Here is a 13096-nt window from a genome sequence, read left to right on the forward strand (position 1 = left end):
GGCCAGGGTTGGCAGGGACCTCTGGAGATCATCCACTCCAACCCCCTGCCAGAGCAGGGTCACCCAGAGCAGTGGGACAGGAACATGTCCAGGGGGGTTTGAATGTCTCCAGAGAAGGTGACTCCACCACCTCTCTGGGTTGTGAGGTGAGGTTATGATGTTACACAGCGTTTACAATCCTTCATTTGGTGACTAATCTGCAAGTGTTAGTAATTACTGCTGCAACAGAAAAGAATGCATTTTTGAAAGTTGCACTTCACAACTTGCATGGTAACAATTCAATGAAATAGCGTATTTAGTACTTTGAATTAGAAATGTGATACTTAATTAGTATGCAAGTAAGTAGATTTTAAATGGGGACATCCGCTCGTAAATTTGTTTTTATATTTGGATTCAATGGAATAGGAATTTCATTCCATGTTAAGGGCTGTAACTTAAAAGCAGTGTAATGTGATCTCCTTCATATTTTTCTCAGAAATAGGCCTATTAATCCCACAGTTTGTAAAAGATTCCCCATGCATTAGGAGTAATCCAAATTGTCAAAATATAAAGTTATTTTTTTTGCTCAGGAATCAGTGTTGATTTACGATGCTTTCAAAAGGCTGATAGCAGTTTTTTGTCCTCTTAACAGGTGGGAGGTAGAATAAATTAATTTTGTGTTCTTGTTTTAGGTGTAGTACTTTATCCTGATAAGAATCACTGTGATACAGTTAAATACTTTTGTGTCCATTTTGCCTGAAGCTGGTCAGGCACTGAAGAGGTCTCGTGTCCCTTCTCTGTGTCTGTTTTTCACTGGACAACTTGTTTTTTCAATTCGCTGTTGTTTGGGCAGGCATTTTCCGTCCCTCCGACCTGACCGTTAGAAGTAACGTAATAGTCATGTTAGTTCAAGGCTGCCGATGTTCCCGAGAAGTCTGGTGTCCAGGTGTGGGCAGGGTCTCCGTGCTCTCTGCTGGGGACTCCGGGCAGTCATTCCCCGCTGGCACGGGCGTCTTGGCGTGAGACCTGCGCCATCGCACCCTGTGACGCCCCTCCTCCCTGTGAGGGTTGGAGCCAGTTCCAGGGGTTCGCTCTGGTAATGGTACTCCCTCGTGTCCCTTTCCACAGGGGAGAGACGGGTCACATTCTTTACACAAGGTCCAAACTGCCTTTTTGAGAAGTGCATCTTCCAAAATTTTGTCTGTGCACATGGTTCATGTCCTACAGCTGTTAGAGAGACGAGGAAAGCGCCAGCCTTTGGCTCTTCATAAACCCCCACATTTGGCAATTGTCTCTATTAGATTATTGATTCAGTCTCTTGACTAGCACCAAACACAACATCTCTTTGATAAGCAGGAATAATCCTGAAAATTTTCTGCATTGGGTAGTTGACTGAAATCTATTCACAGTGCTCTTTGAAGACTGAGCCTATTGTAATGTATGGATTTTTAAAGTAAAGAGTGTTTTCATTTTCTTCTACTGTAGTGAAAAAGTTTAAATATGGTCTAGTAGAGAAAAAAAAAAAAAAAAAAGGGAGTGCAAGGAATTATTTGAGCAAGGTCTGAGAGAGCCAAACAAGGCAAGCAATTCTGTATGGAAAAACTAGGTTTTCTTCTGTTTAAAATTTTAGAAGAGGTTAAAGAAAACTCAGAGGAAAATGTGTTTCAAAAGGAGAACAGTTACATTCATTTTCTTGGTACTTGAGTTAAATAATGGCAAGAATGTTTTATCTTTATGTAAAATGATTTATCTTTTAGTTTTTTGGGGATTTAAGGAAAAAAAGTATATTTTAGGAACACGTTTTCATTTTGTAAATTCTCTGAGGTGTTAATCAGAAATTCTGTCTTAGGTATTTCAAAAAGACGAAGAGTAACAGATGAACGGGAGCTGCGTGTTCCTCTTGAATACGGGTAGGTTACCTATATGCCTGATATTCCATACAGGGAGATACCACCTTCAAAAGTTGGTAAAGAAATGACAGTTTAAAAAATGTTGAGGCTGAATAATAAGGAAAGGATTTGAACAACTTTGATTTCCAACTTGCAGTGACTTTGTATCTCTTTAAAAGTGTCAGCATATTTTATGTGTTAATTTTTGTTCATCAAATTGTCTCTTTTGCAACCATGACCTGCCTCTTAGTGATTTTGCCACTGGAAATGAGTCCTGATGGTTAGATCTGAGCCATTATAGACTCCAAATAACTTCCTGAAATATAGTTCCAAGCCGTTTAAAATCTGGTAATATGCAAGTAGCTTGATATAAATAAATCCATATATAGTCAGTTTGGACAACCTACATAATAACCATTTCTGGTTTTGTCTGTTTGGTTTATGATACTCTTGTCACATTTTACATATGTCTTTTTATGTAAAAATCTTAAGTTCACATTAATTACTTGTTTTTAATAAAGCATTGTTGTATGCAACTCTCTCTTATTACTCCAGCTGGCAAAGAGAAACACGAATAAGAAACTTCGGTGGTCGCCTTCAAGGAGAAGTAGCATATTTTGCACCTTGTGGGAAGAAGCTGAGACAGTATCCGGAAGTAGTAAAGGTACATTCCTCTTTTTAACTTCTGTGTTCTAATGCTACTAAGCATGCTTGCAATTAAAAAATGCCATTTTTTTCCCTTCAATAAAGATGCTTATTTCAAAATACCTGTGATGTGAGGCGTAATGTATCTCAATCTGTTACTGATTTGATCTCCTATAAATGCATATTCCTTTGATAGAATATGCAAAACATTGCACTCACAAAGTTAGCTGTACATCAAAGCTGGGTTGTAATTATTTACAAGCTGAAGTGGAAAAATATGTGATTTTTTCAGTATCTCAGCAGAAATGGAATAATGGATATCTCAAGGGACAATTTCAGCTTCAGTGCAAAAATAGGAGTGGGTGACTTCTATGAAGCCAGAGATGGACCGCAGGTATCCACTTTTTAAAAAGTAAAGTCTTTGATCCAAGGAACATTAACTTAAATTTAGGTGAAGTAATTTTTGCTACAATCTGAAGCATTGCCTGTTTTTAGATAATTCTTGCTAAAAATTGTGCATATTTCTTAATAGTAGTTACATTGAGATGCTGAGAGCTTGATCCTGGGCAGTGCTGAAAACCGCTCTGCTCGCTGCATGATCTCCTTCGGCGGTGTCGGGAGCTGGGCATGCCTTGTGATCCACTCTGAGCCTGGGCTTGTCTCGGACCAAACAACTCTGAGCTATGTCTTCTATCTTAGTCAGCGTTCAGATATTTCTGACTAAACCTCTATTTCTTCCTTTATTGTATAAACCTCATATTATAGTAAATTATGTGTACGCGCCAAATCACACTCTTTTCATGTATTCATGTGCATAATATATATAAAAAGTGTTTAAATACAAGTGTTTCCTGCATCAAGAACACCATCTGAGCATCCTGAAGCATGGGATTGTTACAGAGAGGAATGCAGAGTTGTTTCAGTTATGCTTTAAAGTGATAGAACTGTTAGACTTTGTGTAGATAAATCTCACAAGAATGAGTAAAATTAGAATCTTAAGGAAATTAATTCTGCTTGTGCCACACTGTTACTGTATTTTGGTCATGTTGCCATTTCTCCAGGATGTGCACAGAAGTTTTTTGACTTTTGTCAGTGAATATACATAAATATATTTGCTTCTTTAAAAGAGAAATATTCTGAGTATGTTACTACAAGAACGCGGGCAGCTGTCACGCTCTCAGCAATCTTGAATTCAGACTCTAGTTAAGCCTTGTGATACCCTGTAGAAATACATAATGTTTCCATAGTATAAATTTGAAAGCAATAAAGACAGAGTTTGTAGTAAGCAGCTACTTCGAGGTGGTGCTTCCTGATTCCTGGCTTACAGGGTGAAACACTGCTAAACCCTCTTCGTGCTCGGCCTTCATAATAACAACGATTGCAAGTTCACGTGGCTGTGAGCTCCATCACGTACCTAAATGGTTTGACTGGAACAATTCCTTATCCTGTGAATGTAATGTAATGTCAGGGTTTCTGCTGCCTTTTTACCCTCTTACTTTTTTTCGTGTCTGTTGCCCATATCACTTCATTAGTCTTGTCTCCTTCTCTAGTTAACTCTTTCTTCTCTCTTTAATCTGTGAGATGGTTTGCAGATTTTGCCCATCTTTGATACTATAAAACTTCAGAGTGAAGGCATTGGCAAGGGCGGGTTTCTGTAGGCAAGGTTGGCAATATGAATATTAAATTGCTGTACATCTCCCTGTAGTTTCTACTTGTATCGTTTGTGGTAGGTTCCATTGAGAGTTTGTTAGACAAAGGAAAACTTTTCTTGCTTTTTAAAAAGGTAGCTCTTTCAGATGTGCTAAAATGTATTTACATTTTATGTATGAGATTGTGAATTAAGATTGTAATATAAAGAGTTAAACTACATTCAGGCTGATGGTTACACTTACTAAAACAGTATGTTTCTCTCATGGGGAGAATTTGCACCCTTTTTACTGAATTTTTTGGAATTATCAAGCTTCAAAACAACATATGATAATCATCATGGATGTCTGGAGGTAATTCCAGGAATTTTATTACTGCTTTTGCTGTAATTTCAATTATTCTGTGTAGCCTTTCTTGGTTACTCTTCTCTTTCTTCATTATTTATTTCTGTCATCTTTTGAGACACGCAGCATGCATCCAAAGGGATTGGGTAAGTTTCACAAAGCTCAACAGTGGAACAAGATGCAAAGAAAATTATCTAAGGGCTAAATCACTTCTATTGAAGAATTACCTATAACAAGCCAAAAATACATTGATTACCTGCTTCTAATCATGCCTGTGTTTCTCTCTCCTGGTTCACAAGCAACCAGATACTATGGGTTATTCAAAGCAGTGATTAACTGCTTTGACAGAGAAGCATATCTTGCAAGAGTGGGCCATGAAATAGTAGGGTTAGAGGAATGTTTGAAGTTTGGCAAATGTGGAAATTCAGTGACGGAACCTTTAAACTGCTGTAGTTTAGAAAGATTAGTGTGAATGTGATTTGGGGTAATGGAGAGGGCATGGGTCCTTATGAGCTCCACTGATATGGGTAGGAATGCTGCATCAAGTAGCATATAGGTGGAAGAGAGTGTATTGGAGTGATACTGAGCTGTGCCCTAAGTTTGCATCTTCCACCTTTGGATAATATATAACAGCAAGAGTATCCATCACAGAATGGTTGAGGTTGGGAGGGACCTCTGGAGGTCACCTTGTCCAATGCTGTGCTCAAGAAGGGTCACCCAGAGCCAGTTACCCAGGACCATGTCCAGACAGCTGATAGGAATCACTCCACAACCTCCCTGGGCCACCTCTTCCAGTGCTCAGTCACTGTCATGGTGACAAAGCATTCCCTGATGTTTAGGGGGAACCCCTCATGTTCCAGTGTGTGCCTGTTGCTGCTTGTCCTGTCCCTGGGCACCTCTGCAAAGAGCCTGGCTCCCTCCTCTTGTCATCCTCCCTCCAGGTGTTTGTAGACATTGGTGAGATCCCCGGAGCCTTCTCCTCTCCAGGTGGAGCCGCCCCAGCACTCCCAGACCTTCCCTTTGCAGAGTCATTACGTAGTTAGAGGAAACTCGTGTAGCTCCATTCACATCCATTTTTGTTGCAGATGAAATATCAGTAAGGGCAAAATACAGACTTTTAAACTTGGGTATAGCGCTCTCGGAGTAATCATGAAGTCATGGAAGACATGGCATGCACTTTTTTCCACAGTAAGGTTTGCTGTGAAAATAATGTTGTGGTTTTTTTGGGTGTTTTTTTTTTTTTTTTCCCCAGCAAGTCTGAATGCTTGCCTAGGAAGGCACCTGAATTCAGGAACAGGAAAGGAGGAAAGTGCTTTAAGTACTTTTTCTCATCTCCTTAGTCGTCTTACATTAGTCTTACTCACAGTATCTGATTATTTTGCTGCCTCAGAAAAAATACCATGCATCTTTATAAGGCATGAAGTCGTCTACTTTTAAGCCAACTCTTAAGCATATTGTTGTTTACTTAAGAGATTTATTCTGTGAATGAGTATTTAGAAGTCTAAAATATTTATTACAGACGCAATAGAAGTACCCTACAAAGCAGCCAATGATAAAATCGGCTGTCGTGTGCATTTGTAATGTAGTAGTAATTATTTGCTTCCTTTTCTAAAAACAGGAATTTAAAATGTTTGTCCTATTCTGGATTCTGCAATGCAATTTAGAAAGCTTTGTCGTTAGCATTTTCTCACAAATCTAAACTGAAATTAATTAGGATGTCTGCTTCTTGCAAAGCGCCTATGATTTTGTTCGTTAGTTTTGTTTGCAGGCTTTGAGCTTGATTCTGCTTCCATGCATAGTTATCTGGTGCCTTTTTGGCAAATGTCCTGATTACATGACAGTATTGCAATAGATGGTAGATGCCTGAAGGTGAGAAACTGAATTACTTTCTTATTTTGATTAGTTTCAACAGTAAAACACAACATTTCACAGTGTTATTCCTTTTTTTTTCTCTAGTGTTTGTGTAGTGAAACTTTAGTTTTTATGGAAGCCACTAATTTTCATATGTTGGGGCACAACCCCCATATTTTTTCTTTAGAATATTGAAAATCCACAGAATATCATATTGTACATTCCTTTAGTAGAAATGTATTTTGGGTTAGATTTTAAAAGATACCTGAGCACAGAAATATAGATGGTCAGTTTAACTCCTGCTTAGCCCTTAATGGCTCTGCTCTGGACTATCTTTGTCTTGTTCTCTCTTAAACTTGTGGAAACTTCTTGCATCCATAATGTCCTTTGGCAGGACTTTAAACAGTCTTCTCCTCATTCCTTGAAATGCCAGCTCTTTTTGCTTATTGAACCTTCTACTGGCTTCATTTGATGGCCTCTGGTTTCTCTTTTGGGAGGAATTAGGAAAATGTAATATACATCCATGGTCTCTGTGGCAGTAATGATCTCATAGACCTCCATCTTTCTTTTCCACATATTTATTATCATTAGTATCGTTAACTATAGAAAATACAGGTACAGAGCAAGAGCAATGTCCGTGGCAGGAGCCGAGGTACTTCTTGAAATATGGCTTCTCTTCCCCCTTTTCTGTGAATTGTATTTTGCCTTTTCCCCCTTCCCCCCGCCCCTTCCTCTGGCACTTTGGGTGCGCAGGATAAGGTGTCCTAGGTTGCAGGTTGGAGTGGGTGATAAGTACAGTATTAAAACTAGCTTATAGTGCTCAACAAACTGAACCTGTGATAGTTTGTAAGGCAGGTACTAGATGGTGAAATGGAAGTGTACTCCTAAGTAGTACTCTTCAGGTTAGAAAATGAATTAACTTCTGTTTAAGTGGCAGAGGTAACTATTTTGGATTAAACAGTTGTTAGTGATGGTGCATTGTACACATAGTGATATGGTCATGATTCTGAACAGCTTGTTTTTAGGAACATAGCTAATACCGAAGCCCGTTGGAACGTCTGTAAACTCAGTGTGAGATTTACTCTTGGGATGGTCTTTACTGGGAGGGATTCAGACTTCAAAAAAAGGTATCTGCAGATACTGAGAGCTTTCTTGGAATCTGAATGTTTCATTCGCAAAATGTCATTTCTTTTGTTGAATCGTGTATTAAACTTTTGTAATTATGAAGAATGAGCAGAAAGAATTAAAAGATAAATTGTCAGAATAAGCAAGTTAAAATGTATTTTATGGTACAGCAAATTTGATTTCAGTATTTACATGTAAGTGTGAAAACTTTGCTAATGCAAATGTGTGTTTTCTGAACAGATAATTAATGTGTTTTATAAGTTACCAATTTTCATTCTTGCTTTAGCAGACACTTTTAAAATCTTTTACAAACCTTTGAAGGCAAATTATGGAGTAGTCTTGAAGGATACTTAGTTTACATTCCCCCCCGCATTTTTCAAAAACTTGGGAAAATGGTAAAAGATGTTACAATTTTGAAATACTCATGTTCAGTAAAACAGGATCAGGTAGCCTGTGTTCCTGTTCTACTCAGTAGATGCAATAAAGTATTTTTTATCAGTTGAAGTAAAGCCATTTCTATGTGAGGACTAACTTGGGTATTTGTATTAACAAAGTAATTCAGTATTGGTTTTTGAGATTCCACAAAAAAACAGTGTAATAGTGAAAGGCAGGCTTGAATGTATTGCTGCATACTATGTTTAGTTAGAGAATATCGTTAACTTTTAGTTCAGATAGATGAATTCTTACAAGTTAGAAACTTTTGGTTGCTTCAAGTTGGTGCAGAAATTAATTTTCTTGCAGTGGATGAGGGAAGAACTAAATTCTACTTAATAAAAATTCAAGGTTAAAATGAGTCTGTGTTTTTTCAGCTCAGTTGTTGAGATCTACAACACTACAGAAAGCAATATTTGAAAATACACTACTGTATGTGCTTGGTATGGATGTCAAAATTTCTGTAAACACTAACAGTTGGAAGACAGCGACTCGTAGCTTGACATTCACGTTGAGCAGCAGATTATGTGAAAGCAGAGTAGTTCTTTAAATTCAGAGTTTACATAATGAGGAAGAATCTATTTTGCCTTTTAAAAGGGTTGAGCCACAAGCGATTTGGTCAGAAATAATTAAGAATAACAGAGTAGCGGCATGCCTGCTAGCTAATAACTGAATGTCACTGAATAGTCTTCAAAATCATGCATAGTAGTACAATTTACAGAAGTTCGTAGTGATAAGCTGTTAATATATAGATTCTGTGCGTCTTCAAAACCTTGTACTATGCAAATAGTACATCACAGGTCCTGCATATTTCTTATATAAATGTAACTTATTTGGAAAAAAACCCCAACATATCTCTTGCTGTTCGTGTTCTCAGTTTCTTAGATTTATTTTTCCTTTAATAAATCTGTATTTATAATACCTGTCTGTGAAATGTGTTAATTGAAAGGGTGTGCAGTGGTGTCTCCTGAAGGAAGAGGAAGTCATTCCCCGTATCAGAGCTATGGAAGGGCGAAGAGGACGACCACCAAATCCAGACAGACAGCACTCTCGAGAGGAGTCAAGAATGAGACGACGCAAAGGCCGACCTCCAAACGTCGGTAGCACTGAGTTTCTAGACAACACTGATGCAAAGCTTTTAAGGAAGCTCCAGGCTCAAGGTAAGAAGTGTTTACTGTTTTACAAACAGAGCGTAGCGGTATATAGAGAGTTCATGGCTTTTCTAAAGAGGAGTGATGTGTTTCACTAGGGTATTAGACCTCGATCCTCTCTGTCCTTAGTCTTCTCCTCTCTAAACTGAAAAGCCCAAGTAATTTTCTCAAAGGTAGTTGTTCATCCCTTTGATTGTCTTACGTGTCCTCGAATTTCAGTATTTCTTTTCTAGGTGTATTACCTTACATTTATCTATGATGAGGCTCCCCTGCTGCCTTTGCCCACTGTTTTGCAGGGCTCTTCCAGAGTTTCTTGCTGTCAGCACAGCCTTGGATTTTCCAGAATGTTTAATATCATCTTCCCATTTCAGGATTTAACTTTGCAGTCCCCTTTATAGGTTTCATTGATGAAAAAAGGTATTAAATAGAGCTGGTTCTAATATGGATTTGTGAAGAAAACCTCTACTTCATCGCAAAAGATGACTGCTGATCTCTGTTCTTCACCTGCTATTATTTAAAGAGCTTTCAGTCTGTGAAGCTTTCCTTCAATGACATAACAGCTTAGTTTTATTAATATTTGACTTAGAACGTAGTCAAATACTTTCTGAAACTCTAAATACATTGTGTCCATTAGGTTCTCTTTATCTCCCTGTTACTGACACTCTCATTGAAATTAGGCTGAATTTCCCTTCGTAGAAGCCAATGCTGACTGTCTGAACTGATGGTGTTTTATAATGCACTCAGTGAGTAGATGTAAGACATAATATGTACAGTAAGGCTGTACTACCTCAACGGGAAAGGAAAATGAGACTACCTGATCTGCATTTTCCAAGAATTTTTGTTTGTTGGTGAGAGTCGCCAATCCTGTGACACAATGGCTGTTGTTAATAATACGGTAAGCACCCAGACCAATGTCTCTGGTTTCATGTTAGTGTTCCTTCACATTTCTCGGCTTACTCTGTCTCCCGCCCTGGTGATCTGTTAGCATCTGACTTGCCTTCTTGAGCTAATACTTCTTTTACATTTACCTCCAATTCATCTAGCTCTTCTGACCTGTCTGCTGTGGACGGTGCACTGAGTAGAGGAATCTACCCAACATCCTCAGCAATAGAGACTGGCACAAGGAATTCAGTAACCTTTTTTTCTAAGGCTACTTTTTCTATCCTGTTCATCATTAGGTCCCACTGATTTGCATTTCTGGCTTCCTGTTGTGATGTATGTAAAGATCTTTCACTGTCTGCTCAGGTATCCTTTGCAAGGTGCTCTTCAGATTCTTTTTTAGCCTTTCTAACTCACTCTTTTTGGTTGGCATGTCGTAGGCTTTCCTATTCTTATTTGATGAAGCTTTTAATTTTTTACATGCTCACCATTTTCCTATGATGGCCACCTTTTCTGAAGAGCCATGTATGGACTACTTTTTTCCTCTTTTAAACCTTTTTTCCTCTTTTAAACCTTTTTTCCTTTGGCTCAGTGTTTACCTGAAAAAGTATACATGTTTTTGAACTGCTTCTAGGTTGCTCTCTTGCGGAGTATGCATGCTTGAAGACTGCTCCTGTACAGCTTCTTTTAGGGTTACACCAAACAGACTACATAGTTCTCCCTTCATTTGTTTTTTTTATGCTGTGTGACTTTGTTTAGAAAGCTGGTCTTCAGCCTGTAAATCTCGTTCTGATATTCTTTTAATGTTGGTACCTTGCAACACCATGTATTATTAATCATCCTTCTACTGTGTCCGTGAGGTGTCTATTACATCTGGGTTATCATTTGATACCAAGAATTCTAGTTTCCCTAATTTCTTTTAAGAAAGATTTTAAGAAATCTTTTAAGATTTAGAAGCCATTAAATTTTGTTCAATACAGCATAGGCTAGTTGAATGGAAATACAAGTATCACGGAATCACGGAATTCTCAGAGTTGGAAGGGACCTCTAGAGATCATCCAGTCCAACTCCCCTGCTAAAGCAGGATTGCCCAGAGCACATTACTCGGGACTGCATCAAGGTGGGTCTTGAAAATCTCCAGAGTAGGGGACTCCGACCTCCCTGGGCAGCCTGTTCCAGGGCTCTGTCACCCTCACCATAAAGAAGATTTTCCTCATATTTGAATGGAACTTCCTATGTTCCAGCTTGTGCCCGTTGCCCCTCATTCTGTCACTGGAAACCACTGAAAAGAGTCCAGCTCCATCATCCTTCAGCCCACCCTTTAGGTAGTCTGACTTGTTGTCCCTGTTTTTTGCAGTATAGGTGTTTGTTTCCCATCTGTCTTGTTCAGGCACGTGCTGAATATTAACTACATCCTCCTCGTGGATTGTTTCAGTTCAGATGAAGTGGTCCTCTGCATCTGTTGGCCTTTCCACAGTTCATAGTTCGCCCCTCTAACGTAAATTCTAATTTCCAGCTACTGGTTCTCTTTCGATTGAGGTGTCGCTCACCTTCCTGTATGGTTTCCCCTTGACCCTGAAGGCTTCCCTGTTGTTGTGTACCTATTTACACTGCCCTTGCTATCTACAGCAGCATCTTATCTATACGTGGATTTTCCATACGTCTGCCGGTGTCTCGGTCGTTTCCCAGGAAGCTGTCAGTGTTTTGGAGAATGATGTCAAAGAGGTTGTGGGCCTCTGTCCTGTGAATAGCAAGTTGAATTCAACCTCCAAAAAACGCTTCCTACAGCTGTCTTACTTCAGTGTGTCCATGCACAGTTCACCTAAATTTTCTCACTTAAAGTAGCAGAATGCTTGAGGAAGTTACTAAATAGCAGAAGAGTGGCTGGCTGTACATAGCCACAGTAAAGAGAAGTGTGACCCAGATGAGAGTGCTCTTACGGCATGTTAACAAAGGATTAGATAATTATATGAGCTGACTTATAAGGAAATCAGTAATTCCATGATTTCTGAATAAAATGTTGATTTAGTACTCCGAGACAAATGTTTTCTACTTTAAGAAGGAAGAAGAAATCTGTTTTTAAATGAAGCAGCATTATTGGTCTGATGCTATCACTTCAAAGATAATTTTTTCCTCCAAAGGTCGTATTTTCTTTTATGTAGAAGGTATCCATGTTCATCTGCGCTGTTGATGTAGTTACAGTTACATAAGATACCACTAAAGGTAGTTAATAGTGAAATGTTGTCAAGATAAATGTGTGCAAAACAAATCGTGGTTTCTCTATCCTTACCTCAAGCAAATGTCTGGAATATGAGCTGTATCTTTATTGTTGAACAGCATTGTTTTTATGAACTGAATATTTTCTTTTGGTGACAGAAATAGCTAGGCAAGCAGCACAGATAAAGCTACTGAGAAAACTCCAGAAGCAGGAACAAGCTCGAGCTGCCAAAGAAGCGAAAAAACAGCAAGGTAAGTATTATTTGTAAAAGTTTGTGCAAGTTAGCAGATTATTTTGGAAAGTGTTAATGAAAAGTTACCTGTCTTATGAAATATTTTGCTGATATTAATCTTGTGTTTGCTGTTGTTTGTTAGCTATTATGGCAGCTGAAGAAAAGCGAAAGCAAAAGGAGCAGATAAAGATAATGAAGCAGCAGGTAAACTTTATGTGACTGTTAAATAAGCTCTTTAAATTACATTTTGAATTATTGAATTAGGGGCATTTTAATTATTTAGTGAATTATTAAAAATGCTGATTACAAAGTGAATGTGTTCGATCTAGTTTTAAAGGCCACACAGTGTATATTACTGCAGAGTTCAGAAATTAAATACTTTGGCTGGTAGCAGTCAAAGGACAAGTTTTTTAGCTTTTGATGAGAAGACATTTTTTGGGTTCGGTACCGTTATTGCTTTAGGTTTTTACCCTCTTACAGTGGCAGAGAATAAGTGTATACAACCTTCTAAAAGAATGAAAAATTGACTTTGAGAGAGCAATTTTACCTGTACTACTGTTGAATTAGAATGTGAATGCATAGTACAGATGGAACATTTAATTATTTTTGAAAAAGAATGTTTAAATATTATTTGAATTAACTATTTTGTGTTCAGTGTTCATATTCTTATTATAGTACTATTTATAGAGGCTTAAATCAAGTGG

The 13096-nt window shown here is 38.2% G+C and overlaps 1 protein-coding gene across 1 annotated transcript in view; it reads left to right on the forward strand.

Moving 5' to 3' along the window:
* BAZ2B (bromodomain adjacent to zinc finger domain 2B) overlaps positions 1-13096 on the forward strand; it is a 138801-nt gene that overhangs the window by 93548 nt on the left and 32157 nt on the right. Inside the window, exons 10-14 of the mRNA XM_074144712.1 lie at positions 1829-1889; positions 2424-2532; positions 8862-9072; positions 12319-12411; positions 12535-12596. Coding sequence (XP_074000813.1) covers positions 1829-1889; positions 2424-2532; positions 8862-9072; positions 12319-12411; positions 12535-12596 — 536 coding nt within the window. The remainder of the gene's footprint in view (positions 1-1828; positions 1890-2423; positions 2533-8861; positions 9073-12318; positions 12412-12534; positions 12597-13096) is intronic.

The sequence above is a fragment of the Numenius arquata genome, chromosome 3, assembly GCF_964106895.1.
Source record: "Numenius arquata chromosome 3, bNumArq3.hap1.1, whole genome shotgun sequence".
Taxonomy (NCBI): domain Eukaryota; kingdom Metazoa; phylum Chordata; class Aves; order Charadriiformes; family Scolopacidae; genus Numenius; species Numenius arquata.